Raw genomic sequence first — 16,937 nt, 5'->3', positions numbered from 1 at the left:
GGATTTTACTATCGACGATCAAAATCTTAACCAGTCAAGCTAGTAGACATTTACCAGATGGGTGAAGCTGGTGGTTTATAGGGCTTAATTTGAATGTGAAAATTGCTACTTGCTCTTGATTGTATTGTCATGGAAAAGCTTTTACTGCAGGACCTGTTGCTTCAGTAGGTAGAAATATCTTCTGTAACTTGTAGTGCACCAGCTGCTGGGATTTTGAGAAGGGATTGAGAACTTGGTGGATTTGCAAGTTGGATCAAGTGGAGAATTGAGAGAGAGAGAGAGAGAGAGAGAGAAAGCATCAGTGTTTGTGTGGTTTGTGGTTAAGTTAGGATTGACTTCAACACGATTGCTTCATCGCAGCTCCAAGTACTTGTCAAGTAAGATTTCAAATATCCATGTACTTATATAATCTATAATTATCCTTGCATTTGTTCTTAGTGATACCAAGCGGTACAAGTCAGTATCCAACAAGGTGTTGAAATCAGTATCAGAGAGAGACATCTTTTAACTCTGGTCCCAAGATCTACCTCCACTTGACCAAACAAAAACCACAAAACTAAGGATTCATGGTAGATCTGTGACACAGATATCTTTTAACTTTGTTGCCAAGATCTACCTTCACTTGCTCAAACAAAAACCACAAAACTGAGGATTCATGGTATCGATTTGTTTTACAAGTTACCATAGAAAGAATATAACAAAAAAACTATCCTGTAAACAAACTGTATCAGCATGTACAGAACACAACAATTACTAATCTTTGTAAAGAAAGAAAGCAATTCGGAACCCCAAATTGTCATCCGAAAGATCTGGAACTGTCATACCCTTCTTGCTTCTCGTTGGATCGCAAAAAAAGTCATGCGAATGGAATGCAAGATTTCCTGAATGAATCAATGTTAGCTTTCCTCGCCATCTATGGTATAAACAGGTATTTGCCAGTTCTTTGTATTCTTCTTCGGGTCATCTGTGAGGCTGAGATCATTCTCATTTTCCTTGTATGTCTTGACAAAGGTTCTAGCTCCTGCCCATATCAATCTTTCCAGCATAAAAAGCTGATAATTGTTATCGACCAATGGGTCCAAAATGTCACTAAAGTTTGATGAGTACGCCAATCTGTAGCTGCGATGTTCAAATCATAATAAGCAAACATCAAATCGAGCTTTAATATCCGACTAGTAATTTACTGGCTATTACGCAAGGGGTTGACAGAATGAATAGATGAACAAAATGATATTATTCATTTAAGGAGTAAAAGTAGCGACCGCCAGAATAAATTAAGCTGGCATGTAATCATTTAAAGAGATCGACCAGTTCCAGACCAATATTGGCCAAGTCCAACAGATACTTGTCAAGTGATAACCTATCATAATGATACAAATTGGTGGGCGCAGATGTTGTGTCCGATCTCCATTTAACATGGAACAATTTTTTAAAGAAGGAAATGTTTTATAAACAATTGTCTAGAATCTCAACTATAGAAGATTGAGTACAAGCAGCAAGAAGCTGCAGATTAGGGAAGTCAACTACTAAAATGTAAGTCAACACTTAATCAGGAACTTCTTAGGTGAAAGAGACCTTTTTGAGGTATATCAGAGAGTAGATGAAAAATTAGAAGTCTCAGATACCAAGATTTCAGCACTTAAATATTTGAGTTCAAAGGCAGGATATAAATCATAGTTGAAGATTTCAAGTCTAGATCGATAGCTATATTTATGTCTATAAACATGTACTGCATGAGCATACACTACAATCAATAGATGTAATAATCGAGGAATTATAAGCGGCCAAAACGAGGTTAACGTTGTAAGCATACCTAGCAGAGAGTGGTGAAAAGAAGCCAGGTGATCTCTCATTTGAAGCAATATACAGTGTCCGTCCTGGTGGGATCCATTTTGCAATCCTCCGCTGAATGAATTCAGGGCGAGTATCTCGATCAAGATGGGGATGAAGGCTCCTCTCAACTCCAAATCGGTCTTTTCTGGTCTTTATTATATCCCCTCGGCGCACATGAATAGCATCATAATCACCAAGTATATTTTTAATCTGTCAAAGCACTTTTCTTTAAGACCACTAAAGAATCATGAAAACGAATGCTTTTTCAATAGTCTGAACACTTAATACTAAAGAATGAAAAATTACAAAAGGCTTTCCCTTCTATGCAAAAGTATAATGCAGAACCACTAAGCAAAAAGACTGTGAAATGTGTATGAGCACAAGTTTACGATCTTTCCCATTTGCTGGAAGCCTGGAATTATCTACAACTTCTCTAATTTTCTAACTAATTATATGCATAAAAAATCATTTTCTTGTTAATTCATATCTTCCAGTGATTTTGACATGCATCATTTGTCTGCAATCGCATAACTCATGCCATGCTCTGAGGTCACAGCTCTGTTCTGGCAATTCACATGCAAACCAAGCAAACAATTTAACAGGAGAACCATTCATGACTAATTATTTGTCGGTTATTGTAGAAACAACAGACACTAGAAAAGAAAATGCATTTTCCATGAAAAAGCATTACTTAGATCATCAGATAGTTGCCGATAAATGATGATTATATTTGTCAAAGAATTTAAAGTTTCAGAGTGATCTAGTCAAGCATACCATATTCAAGTGAAATGCACTTTGAAGAACCAATACCTTATCTGCGGCATCTCTGAGTCTTCTGGCAGCCATCATTGGAAGAAAAGAATGTGGCAGCAAAACAGAGCTGTGATTAGTTCGTTCCTTGCACTCCATAAACCTGGATGTTTATCATGATCAAGACTAGCGCTTGAGGTTTCAAAGATCACCTAGCAAAGTTGTGCATCATTTAACCATGCTGACATCTTGGAAAATAAGCAGAATTTCATGAGTGGATGATTACCATGAAAGAGGACTTGCAGTGCGGTTAATTAGTAACACATTAAAGTACTGGCTATCTTCCTTGAGATCAACCCTACTAACTCCTTCCACATGTGCCACTCCCTTGCTTCCTAATTTCACACCTGCTGACACTATACGAGACCACATCTTTGAATTGTCCAAAATCACTGTCACCTTACTTGAAATGAGGCTCAGATCATATAGAGAGTCCATAGCACATGAACTTGCTGCCCACCTAAAAACATGAAAAAGGAAATCACAACTTTTTCCAAAATTCTATTCACAATAAGTTACAGTTACATGGGCTTAGAGCTATGTCATCCACAATCATTGAGAACTGCTGTTAAAAATAAGTGACCTTTGTTTAGACGGATGGTCAGGAGATACATATCACAAATTGAAAAAAAAAAAAAAAAAACAAAGACTAATAATTCCAACAGGAAATCAAACATGCTTTATTTAAGGCACTCTAAAAACAAGGGTCGAGGGTCAAAGATTAGAACAGCAAAGCTCCAACTAAATAACCACAAAACAAGGATTTAAATGGGAGAAGATGGTCAGTTACACATTAAAAGAAAGGGTGCAAAGTCGCATAAATGAGCATATAAGCATGTTTTTATCCTCTTTATTTATGATACACTACAAGGTGATACATACAAAGTTCTTGCAGAAAGCCTATGGCATTTGCAATATGGCCGGGAAATAGCCAACTGAGTGATCATATACCTATGTAGAGAGGACAAGTTTAATTCTCGCAAACCTTGTTGTGCTTTCTACACCTTTACTGGAAGGTTTATGGACTATCTTCATAAAATCAACTAAGAAAAAACGTAAGATGACAGATTTAAATGTGTAAATAACCATTCGAAATAAGGAGAATCTCACAACAAAGAGCTGTCCTAAAAAGTGAGAAATGGCAAAGCACCAAGTTGAATGAGTGGCAACCACCAAAATGTATGAGATTCAGGCTTATGCGAATGAAAAAACTTCCTAACTCAAAATCATGAAGAAATTATTTTTTGTTCTGTATTCGGATGCAAAAGGGGAACCAAGTGACCGCACATCTCATCTGCACTTGCATTCCTGGGCTGGTACAGGATGCCCTTCTTGTTATGTATTGGATTGATGCACATTCTAGATGGCATTACGAACACTCTGCAGGGAAGATGCAAAAAAAATGTTAGACGGATTTCAAATCACACATAATTACCAGGTCTCATGTTTCTACTATATGATAAAAAGAGGGTCGCTGCAGGAGGCTCCTGCCAATGCAGACTTCACATAGGTGGCAAAGGTACCGGGCACCAAATCCTAGCATGAAGTTTCTACTACATAATATCGAAACATAGAATAAAAAGAGGGCTATTCAGCGCAAATATTTCTAGAGCAAATCATGAGAAGCACTTGACATACCTACCAAGAAGAAATCTTTATTGAATTCAACAACACACAATCACCCTAATTTAAAAGGAGAAAAAGAGAGGCTCGCTAAACTCTTCAAAGAATCATCAACTTAAACATCAAGAAAGATGTGAACTAACTTTACCGAAAGATGAACTCCGAAACAAGTTTCTGTGGCCAAATCAGACAGAGGCAATTGAAAATAGCAATTACAAAAAAGGAAAGAGGCAATCGAATTGCACCTGTGGAGGAAGAGGGCTTCTTCGAGGGCGCATCTCAGGCTGGACTCCTGATGGCCCAACCCGGCGCAGGAATCGCAGTGCTTCCCGGGGCAATCGATGCGGTTCCCCCAGTACAAGTACTTCCGCTCCAACCCGGTCGGTCCCTCCTCGTCCGCCGCACGCGGCGACGCGATGTAGAAGAACAGGGAGGCAGGGACCGCGGAGGAGAACGCGACCCAGAGGAGGGCGAGGGCAGCGGCGGAGATGGCGAACAGGAGGGGTACGATGAGGGATCTCGGCTTCTCTTTGCCCCTGGGGAACCGCGAGATCGCCATGGGAGAGGGAGGTCGGATCTCTCTCTTTCTTCCGCAGTCCCCCGTATTGACTGCGTTATAGTGCCAATTTTCCATATATATCCTTTTGAAATAAATGGTATTACTATTTAGTCCTCCAAAATTTTACGTTTAAATATATTTTTATAAAATCTAAAAACATATATACATATTAAGATATTATAAATCTTGTAATGATTCTTATATTTATTGATCAAAGATAAAGGATTCAAACACTCAATTTATTTTGGAATATACTACCAACTAAAGACTTTGTAAGATTAATGCAGGATAACTCCCCTACACCACTTGATCTTTATCAAAGAAATATATATTATTAAGATAGTTTACATTTGTATATATTATTTTTTTTTATAATTAAAATTAACTTTTTTTAATAATAATAAAAATATTATAACCATTTTATATGAAATCTTAATACTTTATAAATATTATTATAATAGAAATCGATGATTTTTGAGCCAATACGATTTGGGTTTGTATGCACATGAGTGATGAAGTGTCCGCCAAGACATCAAGGTGGATCTCGTGATTATCTATATGAAGATTGGGATCGGATGATTTTTTAATCCGATCAAAAGATAGCTTCTTGTATCGTATCGAATAGAAAGGAAGATAATATCCTATAAAATATTTCTGAAGGGAATAACAATTAATCATCCCTTTTGGATCATAGAGTTCGTTTTTCTCGATCACAACGATGACACGACAATGATACTAATAAAAAAAATCATAAGTTTTTATTATTTAAGATCGAATATACGGATCGTTAAGTATAGCATTTGAAGTCATACATCCCAACAGAAATATAGTGCTCGAAGCATCAAAATATAAATGTGGGAGTTGATGGGTTGGATTAATTTGACAAAAATGAAAGATGCATATTGATTTTAGTTTATTAGGAGTTGGGCTTCCATGGGCTCCTACACAATGTAATATGGGTGCGAAATTTATTATATTATAAATGTGAAAGGTATAAAAGTAATTAAGTTAATAAATGTAATATTAAAAGAAAGATTATTAATAAGTGAATCTAAATATTTAGCTCACTTCTTGAACAAATTCACATAGTTTTAATGCTAATTGTCACAATCGAACGGATAACATTAACTTCGTTGAGATTAAACTATTAGCTAAAAATATTTAAACTCGAGAAATAAATTTATCAAGCTCTTATAAGTCTATCTACATTCTGATCCATTTTCAATATAGATCTAAGTTGAGATGTTATAGTTATAATTGTTTTACGTACATACATTACTAAATGTATTCTATGGATAAAGAAATATAAAGAGACAAATATTTTAAAAAGAAAATAAAGGATATTGTTGAAATTATTAATTTAATTTTTTTTCTTGAGAAGTTAATTATAATCCCTTCTCTTTATCAAAACAATAAGATTAATAGATCAATCCATTTAAAGTCTTGCTTTTATTACTCATTTTCAATCGTCACTCTTTTTTTTTTAATAATATCACATGTAGTATTGAGTTAAGCGTCAAATATACAAATTTAAATATTATATAACTACGTTAAGGACATACTCGACATAACTCTTTCGATCGTTTAGTCATTAAAAGATTTAGATGACTCAATAAATATCAAGTTCTTTAGATGATAATTTTATATTATGACAAGGGGTTACGTAGGAAGATATGATGTGATATGTTGTATCATGTCTCTTTTGACCTATAGTTTTTTTATAGTATGATAGAGAGATATAGAGAATTAAATTATAATCAGAAGAGTCGAAGGTATAAATTCACTTTAAATTCTAATCGTTCATATCGATATTCATCTATTACCGGAAGTCGAAGTGTCGATCACGTATTGCTGAATTGATATTCTCGTGTGTAAGAGAAGGTCATATATAGTTAATACGTCGATAGCCCGACGGTGTGTCATTTTAAAAACTTTATCTAGTAACATAATAAAAAATAAAATCAAAAATCAAAAATCAAAAGAATATTTAATCAAACGTTTATGTCTGTGTGCGTTGTGAATTACAAAATCATATATTCAGGTGAGGTGAGAGGATGACACAGCATCCCTATCGGTAGTTTGCAGAGATGTCATCCTCTTCTGTTCCCTCTTCTTTATTTGTCGTGGCCAAAGCTCCACAGCTTGCTAACCCAGCAATGGCTGCCGGACAGCAGCACCAAAGCTGAGCCCATCTCCCTCTCCCACAGCACATAATGGCATGTCCCATTCTCAGTCCTTTTTTAGCTCCGTCCATCTGGAGAAGATGAATCGAATGTGATACATGCTGCAAGGAGCAGCTGCATGAGGTCAATCTCCCTCTTCCACAGCACATAACGACATGTCCCATTTTTCTCAGTCCTTTTTGTGCTTCCAGCCGGAGAAGATGAATCAAACGTGATACTACTGGCTGCAAGGAGCAAGTTGCATGAGGTCTCAAAAGGAGACAAGTCAAATCAATGGAAGCTTCGTGGCTTAAACGAGGGTGTGAAGTGGTGTGAGAGTCAGAGAAGAATGCAAGGTTTTGGACCACCATGTTTCCAATGTGAGTATATATGTATCTCATCCCCATCTTAAGAGAGAGAAAATATAGATACTGCTCTCCACCTGTTTCTTCAGTACCATTTTCATACATGTATTGCGATAGGAAGATTTTGATCTGTTTTGGGACACTCGTTCATCAAAATATGCATGTAAGTTTATTGGGTGATGTTCCATAAGAAAAATCACAGTTAAGTACTCACACGATTTCGACGATAAAACTATACGAAGACGATAAAACTATACGAATCGAATCTTAGACCTTTTGTCGAATGATTATTTTTATAAAAAAAATAAAAATAGATAATTTTTGGTGGAGTATCGATAATTTATTAATTAAGTATTTATTCATCAACCCATCCATCGTATCTTTTGTATATCTTTGACTAACCTTATTATTGGAAGACGATAGACTACGAATATCACATCACAAGAGTATCACGTGGTTACGATAATTATTTAATAAAATTTTGCTTGAACTTATTACTTATCTTTTCGACTAATATGTTTTCTTATGCGGAGAACTTTATTGAACCTTAGAGAATTACAATATGTATGTTATCTTGATATCGCATGAAAGTAATATTAGTTAAATCCGAATGATATGATACTAATCAAAATAATTATACATATGGTAATTAATCAAAAAGTAAAAAAAATTATTGTCGATATTATATATTATAATAATAATAATAACAACAATAAAAACAATGTGAAAAGAGAAAAAAATAAAAATAAAATTCGAGAATAATATTATGACACTTCTTGGAAACCTAAATCTTTAAGTTGTCGAAGGCAGTGTCAAAATAAAAATAAAAAGAGCCACATCCCCATAAAAGGCACCGAAAGTAGAATATGACATTTGGCCATGAAATGCAATAGATTCCAACACCACCAAACCAAAGTAGACACAGAATATACTTTATTTTATCTCTCACTCTTCTTCATTCATTTATTCATCTTCTTTCGATAAACTTCATATTTTTCAAATAAAATTTAATTTATAGTGGTGAAATTCTTGAATCGAAAAGAAAATATCACTCGACGCTCCGAGAAGGACGAGCATGCTACATCCTCACTCGGTTATATGGTATGAACCTTCTCCGACTCTTTTCATTATCGTTTGTTCACTCAGTCGATCATCCACAAGAAAAAAAATAATGTTAAAGCCACCATCTCTTCACGAAAACTCAACAAGGAAGGCCAATTCATCCGACATGATGTTTAATCTCATTCACAGCCTTTAGAAATATTTTCGTGATTTAGATCAACGTGATAAAAAGTTATTGATATGAATAAAAAAAATCTATCCAATATATATCTTTCAATTTAATTTTTTAATATTAATAAAATAAAAACATAGAGTTCGTATAAAATTAATTCTCGGATATTCTTCGCCAAGATCCCACCGATCCTCTAATCAATTTAAAACAATGAAAATAAATACTTTATGAAAAAAAAAGCATAATAGAATATTTGTAATTCAAAATATATGTTTGTTAGAATTCGAGTTGACAAATATTATTAACCTAATTTGATTATATTTACCTAATTAAACCTTAATTTTATGTGGATGATTTTATAGAATTGAAATTAGTTATCGAGATTCATTCGACATTTAAGTTAGAATTAATCGGTATAAAATAAAATAAAATAAAATAAAATATTAACCTCCTAAGGTTTTAATGATATATAATACATATTTAAAATATTTATCTAATTAGATATTAAGATTAATTTTTTTAATAATAATAATATAAAATATAGATTATTCCACCCAAAATGATCCTTTGACTACAGCATGACAAATCCCAACACCTCTTCTGACCCGCCATTTGTTAGACTGTCTCGCCACATTGTCGGCACACCCGCACGCCAAGTGGATGAAAGAGTAGATGCGATCATCACGCTCCAAATTTTCTCTCTCTGCATTTTATGCTTCCACCTCTTCTCTCCACTTTTGCTTTCGACGCTCGAGTGCTGTAGAGAGATCTCTCCTTCTTAATGTTTTACTTCGAGAACTGAGGTAAAAACTTGGTTTTTAGGAGTGCGGCGAGAGTTTGGCTGAGAGAGGAGAGGGGAAAACTTGACAGTGTGGGTGAGTGATCGAGCTAGCTTCATGTTGTCTTACTGGATTTGGCGGTTCTAGTTTTGTCGCGAGGGGTAGAGATGTTCCGGATAAGCGCGTGGGGTTGAAGACGATGTCGTCCTACGACTAGAAATAGTACCGAAGTTGATCGATTCTGCCCCCCGGCCTCATCTGTTCTGAGAAGTTTTGGAGTTTCGTGGAAAAAGATCTGTTTTTTGGGGATAATCCATCGAAAACGCCGTTGATCGGCGAAAAAAAATCGATCTTGAGTCGTCTACCAACCGCGAACCTCATGGTCGTGACGCTGTCGTCCTACGACTAGGAATAGGACCCCCTCGGCCTCATCTGCTCTGAGAAATTTCGGATTTTCACGGAAAAAAAATCTGATTTTTGGGGATAATCCATCGAAAACGCCGTCGATCGGCGAAAAAAATTTGATCTTGGGTCGTCTCCCGACCGTGAACCGCCTGATCGTGACGGATTTGGCCTCGGACTGCTGGGGTCGTTCTTCGCAGGAGCAACGGCCGCCGCCATGGCGAGCTTGCCCGGTTCGGTTGACTACTGGAGGAAGTTCTTCCGGAGCGCCGACTCTGATATATTCGGAGTGATGGAGCACGCGATCGTCGTCGCGGCGTCGGATTACCCCGAGGAGTTCAGGAGCAGAAGGGATGGGCTCGTGGAGAAGTTCTTCACTGCGCTGCTGCCGCGGTGCCTCGGCTGCGACCGCGTCGACCCGCGAGGGGCAGAGGTAGAGGAGGGGCGTGGCAGCGTGAGGAGGGTCGGGGAGAAGGAGAACAAGGTGGATAGCAGCAACGACGGGCCCGACTCGTCTACTAGGGTGGTGAGCAATTACACGTACGACGAGGCGGAGGCGCTCACCGAAGAGATCGAAGAGGAAGGCCAAATCGTCGAAGAGGTGCTGAGTATAAAGGAGATCCTCGCCAACCACCATGAGGAGGTCTGTTCGTGCCATCTTCTTCCTCTCACATACTCACCTTTGCCTTGATTTAGCAATGCATTCAGAACATGAATTCTTCTCTGTTTTGCATACATTTCTTTGGTTCAACTTGGATATCTAGTTGTAGCTCATGCAGATGTATATTGATGTAGTCAATTTGGATTGTTTAGTTGATTGAGCTGTCTGTCTTGACTTGCTGATACTGCTTTGCAGTCTGATAATGTCCTGTTCGAGTTGTTGAGGCGGCTGCAACTGATGGAACTTTCTGTCGATGTTCTGAAGGTGTTGTATTCTGATACAACATTCCTCTCTAAAGTTATTTCTTTACATTGTTGACTTTTCTTTTGTTGTTGTTTACGTTCGGATCTCAGGTGACCGAGATTGGAAGGGCTGTGAATGGCCTGCGCAAACACAACTCACAGCAAATTCGCCACCTAGTTCGCGCTCTGATCGAGTGAGTTTCTTTTGCTATATTACAAATTATGGATGGTGGCAAAGCAAACGACAACTTCGGTAGAATTTAGCACACCGACTTTGTTCTCATGGACTGGTGCAAATTTAAGATGCCATTGTTGCTCGTAGGGTTTAGATCAAGTACATGATTGCACTTCGGACTGGATGTGATTAGATGTTTGCATGTCCTTTTTTTTGCACTTTAATCTGTCTTCATGCCACCGCTTTCCGTAGTTTATACGACATTTGGTCATAACAATGTCAAACTTAGGCTAACACAGAGATTTGACATTCTGTTTTCGCATGCGTAAAATGTTATTATCATTTAATAAATTCATCGTAACTGTTTATGATTGCTTTGGTTTATATTTGGATTGCAGTGGTTGGAAGGTTTTGGTTGATGAATGGGTCAGTGCTACCAGTGCCATTGCTGGTATACTATATGTTTGTCTTGTGTCTGGCATCACTCTGCCATATATGATCTCTTATAGATGATTACAAACTTATGGTTTGCAGATAACTCTCCGGACTCTGTAAATCCTTCTATCGTCGATGATGAGGAAGGGCTTCCTTCTCCCCCATTAGATGAGGGAGCTCTATTTACTGCTCAGACAACTTCCATCCGACTCTCGGAGGTAAAAGATAAGATAAATTTTCGGCATTTCCCTTTATTCGTTGCCAGTGGTCGGGACACTGATCTTGTTTGGTTTCATGTGTCTACTGGCTGTCGGTTCGCAAAGTTCTTTGATGGAATGGATGATGATGGAAGTGAGTAGTGGGGCTTCGCTGGTTATTGTCTGGTTTTTCTTTCTTATGGAGATAACCAGATTATTAATATCATCCTCCTGCTGCCAATTTGCTGCAGATTTCAGAAATAATTGGGAGTTCGATAAGAAGTGGCAGAATAGGCGGAGGCCTACGGGCAATTGTGAAACGGTAAGAATACAACAACCTATCCAACAATTAGATATTGTAGAAGAGGAAAATGTAGAGATGAGGAGGCAAGAAGCACAGCGATCCATTTTGCCAGAAGAGAATATAAGGAGGCAAGAATCACAACAGTTAGCTATATCAGAAGAGAAGCTACACAATAATAGACAAGAACTCGAAACGAGGCAGTCAAAGCCACACAATATCTCTATAGAGCAAGCAAAGTCCCAAAGCATCATGAGCAAACAAAGCAAGCCTGTGATTGCTGAATCCGGGCCTGGCAGACCAGTAAAGTATACCTCTGAGCTGAATGTATGCAGCAAGGTGAAACCTGGACCACGACAAGATACTGCGACACTTCGAAGGAAGCCACCAATGATTCCACAAAATGTAAGCTTTGCCGAATGTACAAAAACATGCATTGTGATAGGTTAAAAAGAGCTTAGATCTCTAAACCTTTTCCATGTCATGTAGGAGCCGATGTACTTTGAGGAGGCCTCGGTCAGGGCTAAGCTGGAATTCGCAAAGCGAAAGCTTCATGAAGGTTACCGACAAGCAGAAAATGGTTTGTGTTAATTTATAAGCTTCAATGTATTACATAAATTTATTTTATATAAGAAAGAAATCACAGCTCTGATGGGTGACTTGTGCTTTATATGATGCAGCCAAGAAGCAGCGGACGATACAAGTTATGGAGTTGCATGATATTCCGAAGCAGGCACACAACAGTAGGCAGCCTATTCTGAAATCCAAAAATCACTTTAGAAATTGGGCAAATGGGTGGCACTAGTTCTGTTAATTATCCAACCAGGTTGCAAAATTGCACCACCGGACCTTCCTTTTTCTTTCGGTGGAAGATCTTCAACTTGCCGTGGAAAATTGAATGTACAATCTGAACTCAATTTCAAAGACTAAACCCAGAAATTTTCCATGCAGATGCCTAAGACATCTCGATCTCGTGCCACCATAAGGAGTCCAAGAAGAGTCCCATGGTGGATTGTTAAATAGAACTAGTTGTACATTTCTGGTTCATCTTAGATAAATTGCTGAAAAACAATATACAGAACCTGACTAACTATCTATTTCTGAATGCATTGATTGGTTCTTGCATTACATCGACAGTTTTGTTAAATGTCGATCTTTCAGGGTTGCTTTGGAACAAGATGCTAAGCTTTGGAGTTCAATCTAGTCTTCTCTTACTGCATCAGTCCGGGATCGACGAAGACATCGTTACATATCATATTGTTTCTTGTTACTGACCCCTCAATGCAACTATGAAGCTAAACATAATTACTTTGTGATTGCTTTTGGCTTTGGCCAATCTCGTTCCATAGTTTTTGCTCATTGCATGCTTGGGAAGAACAATTATGCCATAAAAGCTCTACCTAGAGTCAATGTAAACTATGTTGTAATCAATCTAGCATGCAAAAATACACACTGCAGGTGGCTTTGCTTCTCATCGTCTTTCTCTTCTTATCAGAACTTTTGTGACAAAACAGTCAACTTTTGCCATTCCATCTGAGATGTTTGGTTGAAAGATATATCATTGCATGCTTGAAAAGAACAATCATGTCATGAAAGCTCTACTTAAGTCAATGTAAACTATGTTGTAGTCAATCTAGCATGCAAAAATACACACTGCAAGCAGCTCTGCGTCTCATTGTCTCTGTTCTTATCAGAAATTGTGACAAAACAGTCAACTTTTACCATTCCATCCGAGATGTTTGGTTGAAGATCTATCATTTCACCTACTAGTTTAGATATGAAATGAACTTGAACCTTTAGATGTGGAGTATGACCATGGATTTGTGGCCTTGGCCCCACCTACCTCCCTGCTGTGTCTCCTTGCAACTCTCACCTTCGCTTTGCTATCTGCAGCCCCTTTCTTTGACCACTCCACTCGAAACTGTGCCCTTCCCTCCCACTCCATTCCCTCATTGTGCAAGCAACAGTGACCTGTCCTATATTTCTTTCAGAGAAGACTTGGCTGCAAAAGAGGTCGCTTTACATGGCTGGTCCGCCATGACCTTGTCACGGTCGTTAGCTCATATGCATCTTTCAAAGCCACCCGAAGTTCATGTGCTTGTCAAAAGCTTGCCGCTCCACTTTGTATTGCCACTACCGCCCATCTATTCCGTCGCCACCTGTGTTAGCACTGCCATAGAATTCTCGGCTACCTGTGTTGTCCTGAGGAAGTAGATTCAGATTTGTGGCTAAGTTTGGCTGCCTTGTGATGTACGTGTAACAGTGTTAACGCCTGATGTTGGTAGCCGTCGTCATTAAGTTCCTGATCTCAGGTAGTCCGCGGTGCAGGAAGCTCCCGATATGATGTCGAGCTCGAATCGTCTGACGAAAATAAGACCATCTCTCTCTCTCTCTCTCTGTTTCTGTTTCTTTTAATAGGACAGAGGCATTTTCTTCTTCTTCCTACCAGTTCACAAGGCATCACAATATTCTGCCCTGTTACTGCTGTCATCAACCCCATGCCCGGTAACAACACGTCAGGTGAAGACTGGTATTCTAACAGGGACTCAACAATGGATGCTATTATCACCTTGTGCTTGCTTCACCATGAACCAAAGTTCCAACTTGCAGGTGGGGAAGAACATGTGGAGGTCTCACTAGTTTTCTGCTTCCCTTTTGATATCCCTGATACTGATCCATAGTCAAAGAAGAGTAGGCCATGGACCACTGATCCCATGCGTGCACACTGGTGCTATCACCCAATCAGATCTCTTCGCCAGTCACTTCCTCTTCCGCCATAAACACTGTTTCAGCTTTTCCCATGCCATGAGTACTTACTGCATGGAAAATGTCAATAGATCAGAGGAGAATCCTGAGTCCTGTCTGTAATATGTAAGCTTTAGCAAGAAACTACTAAAGTGGATGTGTATTGAGATCGAGGAAACTAAGATAAGATCGCATAGGAAGATAAGACATCCGATGAACTGTATCATTAGCTCACAGAGAAGTGGGAAATAGCAGCACTTCCACATGCCCATGTTGTCGAGCACAAGATTCTGCAACCATGAATGACATCAGAAAACTTGACCTCTTCATTACTACCATGCAGATTTAGAACATCTGATCACATGACTCAACACGAGAAACGATGATTACAGTGCAACGAGCAGTGGAAGCACTCTGAGACCTACTGAACCACCTCACTGCATACACCTTAACCCTAGAGAAAGGCCAAAGTCTTCAGCCACTGCTAGCAGCGGCATTGTTGATGCTACTGCTGCTGCTGCTGTTGCTGAGGCTCAGCATCATTTGCCGAATGCCTCTGGCGTACTCGAGCAGCCTGTCGATGGCCGGGATCGTCTCCTTCACCTCCTGTTGCTCCTCGAAGTCTCGCAGCCATGCATGGAAGACGGGGAAGGATTCAGGGTCGATGAGCTTCACCTCCATGACTTCCTCGAAGACGGCCAGCCAGTAGGAGCCGCACCCGAGGACGATGTCGAGCAAGCCGATCTTGTCGCCGCCGAAGAACCTCCTCCCTTTGAAAGCTCCGTCTTTTAGCTCGCGCTCCAGCAGCTTCAGGTTCTCGTGGACTTGGTCGACGGCCGCCTTCTGGCCTTCGCCCGACGACGAAAACACCAAGCCCACCGCTGGGGCAAGCTGCACTCCCGACGACGCAAAGGTAAGGATAGATCGAGCCGAACTCGATGAGAAGGGAGACGTATAGATAGATACATGAGGTCACCTTATCGTCGGTGAAGTGGCACCAGAAGCGGGTGACGGCGCGCTCGAAGGGGTCGGCGGGCATGATGGGGTTGTCGGTCCAGGTCTCGTCGATGTACTGGAGGATGACGACGGACTCGACGATGGAGCGGCCACCGTGGAGGAGGGCGGGGACCTTCTTGTAGACTGGGTTGTGGAGGAGGAGGGCGGGGCTGGGGTTGATGAAGTCCTCCTCCTGGTACTCGAACTCCAAGCCCTTGAGCTTGAGGGCGAGCTGGACGCGGTGGGTGTGGGAGTCCGCCCACGAGCCCAGGAGCTTCACAGAGGAGGGTGGTTGATCCATGAACGGCGATGATCGCTAACCTGTCAAGGGAAAGGGAAAAAGAGAAATGGAAGGAGGAAGGACTGTCTTCTCTGGTGTGGCTCGAGAGCCAGAAGCAGCCCCTCCTTTATAGAACTCGGAGGATGGCATGGGGGATACGGGTGTGTAGGACCCTCGGCAGGTGACCCAAACCAAACCAGCTAATCTTCGAGGGATTAGGATGTGGTGGCGGTGCTTCTTCCTGCACAGGGGAAGCCATGATTAAACTCGGAAGAGATCAGGTTATAACCCATGAGTGCTTCCGAGAGAGATTTGGGGAGGTTGAGATGGATGCATCATGCATGGAGGGAGCGAGGAGCTCAAAGCGGCGGTGGGCAGCGGGAGGAGGACGGAGATAAGCGATGCATGTGATTAGAGTCAGGTGGTGGAGCACAGCATTATTAGAGGCGGAGCCCCGACGCTATCTCGACCTGCTGCTGCATGGTACGCATGTCTGTACGTGGCCACATGAAGCCAAGAAGGTGTTACCACCCACCACCGCAAGGCTACGCATCTTGGAAGCTTTCACTGTAGGAGTGGGCTTGAGCTGCTCATAGCAAAGCTCACAATATTGTCACAATCAGAAACAATCAACCATTGCAAAAATGTTCAATCCACAGGTATTCTTGTCACTGTACGAGTGTTGTTTCATCCACACAGGTTTCAGAAATGATGAGTCAAAAGCCTTGCAGGACCGATAGCAACTAATCATCTAAGGGTGCCCGATTAAAATGTAATCCAAAATTATAGATTGTATTCTAGCAATTGTCTTCATGTCTGTTCTTACGATGCAAGAGTAATACATCTGGGCCAGTCTTGGGAAGCAGTGTTCTGAGGTACCAGATGGAAGAGAATCCAAGGCAATCTAGGAAATTAATGAGCAGATACAAGGAGGAGTTAGATCGAACACATGGAAGGCACATTCCTCCGAAGCGTACAGGGGGCATTATCTCTCCTCTATTGGCAAACGCATGCAAGCATAATAATGGCCAGCAATTAAGACATTCCATCAAACACTGGCTCGCCCTCATGACATCTCATGGTGCCTTGTCCTCACCCTCTTCCGATTGCTTTCACCCGCAATAGGACGCTGACTCCA

The 16,937-nt window shown here is 40.1% G+C and overlaps 3 protein-coding genes across 5 annotated transcripts; 1 reads left to right on the top strand and 2 right to left on the bottom strand.

Annotated features, from left to right (window-relative positions):
- Positions 1 to 572: 572 nt before the first annotated feature.
- On the bottom strand, positions 573 to 4,870 carry LOC135674756 (uncharacterized). 2 transcript variants are annotated; one of them, XM_065184893.1, is made up of 6 exons: positions 4,512 to 4,870; positions 3,931 to 4,023; positions 2,870 to 3,103; positions 2,644 to 2,746; positions 1,814 to 2,043; positions 573 to 1,119 (listed from the first exon to the last, which is right to left on the bottom strand). In XM_065184893.1, exons 1-6 carry the CDS (start codon positions 4,823 to 4,825, stop codon positions 897 to 899), a joined length of 1,197 nt encoding a protein of 398 aa, XP_065040965.1. In that variant the 5' UTR covers positions 4,826 to 4,870; the 3' UTR covers positions 573 to 896. The 2 variants fall into 2 exon arrangements, with proteins under 2 accessions (XP_065040965.1, XP_065040966.1); XM_065184894.1 differs by lacking the exon at positions 3,931 to 4,023.
- A 4,343-nt stretch (positions 4,871 to 9,213) lies between these two features.
- Positions 9,214 to 13,252, top strand: LOC103986242 (probable mediator of RNA polymerase II transcription subunit 26b). Of its 2 annotated transcripts, XM_065184889.1 has the most exons (10): positions 9,214 to 10,410; positions 10,624 to 10,692; positions 10,782 to 10,864; positions 11,244 to 11,296; positions 11,380 to 11,498; positions 11,604 to 11,631; positions 11,729 to 12,183; positions 12,268 to 12,358; positions 12,459 to 12,521; positions 12,940 to 13,252. In XM_065184889.1, exons 1-10 carry the CDS (start codon positions 9,985 to 9,987, stop codon positions 13,050 to 13,052), a joined length of 1,500 nt encoding a protein of 499 aa, XP_065040961.1. In that variant the 5' UTR covers positions 9,214 to 9,984; the 3' UTR covers positions 13,053 to 13,252. The 2 variants fall into 2 exon arrangements, with proteins under 2 accessions (XP_065040961.1, XP_009402460.2); XM_009404185.3 differs by lacking the exon at positions 12,940 to 13,252 and having other exon boundaries at positions 9,217 to 10,410; positions 12,459 to 12,906.
- Positions 13,253 to 14,826: 1,574 nt separating this feature from the next.
- LOC135674752 (glutathione transferase GST 23-like) lies at positions 14,827 to 16,198 on the bottom strand. The gene is made up of 2 exons (XM_065184888.1): positions 15,500 to 16,198; positions 14,827 to 15,414 (listed from the first exon to the last, which is right to left on the bottom strand). The coding sequence occupies exons 1-2, from the start codon at positions 15,818 to 15,820 to the stop codon at positions 14,998 to 15,000; spliced, it is 738 nt and encodes a 245-aa protein (XP_065040960.1). The 5' UTR covers positions 15,821 to 16,198; the 3' UTR covers positions 14,827 to 14,997.
- Between the last annotated feature and the right edge of the window lie 739 nt (positions 16,199 to 16,937).

This window comes from Musa acuminata, chromosome BXJ1-5, assembly GCF_036884655.1.
Source record: "Musa acuminata AAA Group cultivar baxijiao chromosome BXJ1-5, Cavendish_Baxijiao_AAA, whole genome shotgun sequence".
Taxonomy (NCBI): Eukaryota; Viridiplantae; Streptophyta; class Magnoliopsida; order Zingiberales; family Musaceae; genus Musa; species Musa acuminata.
Note: the sequence above shows the minus strand (reverse complement) of the source record. Positions and strands in the feature narration are given on the sequence as shown.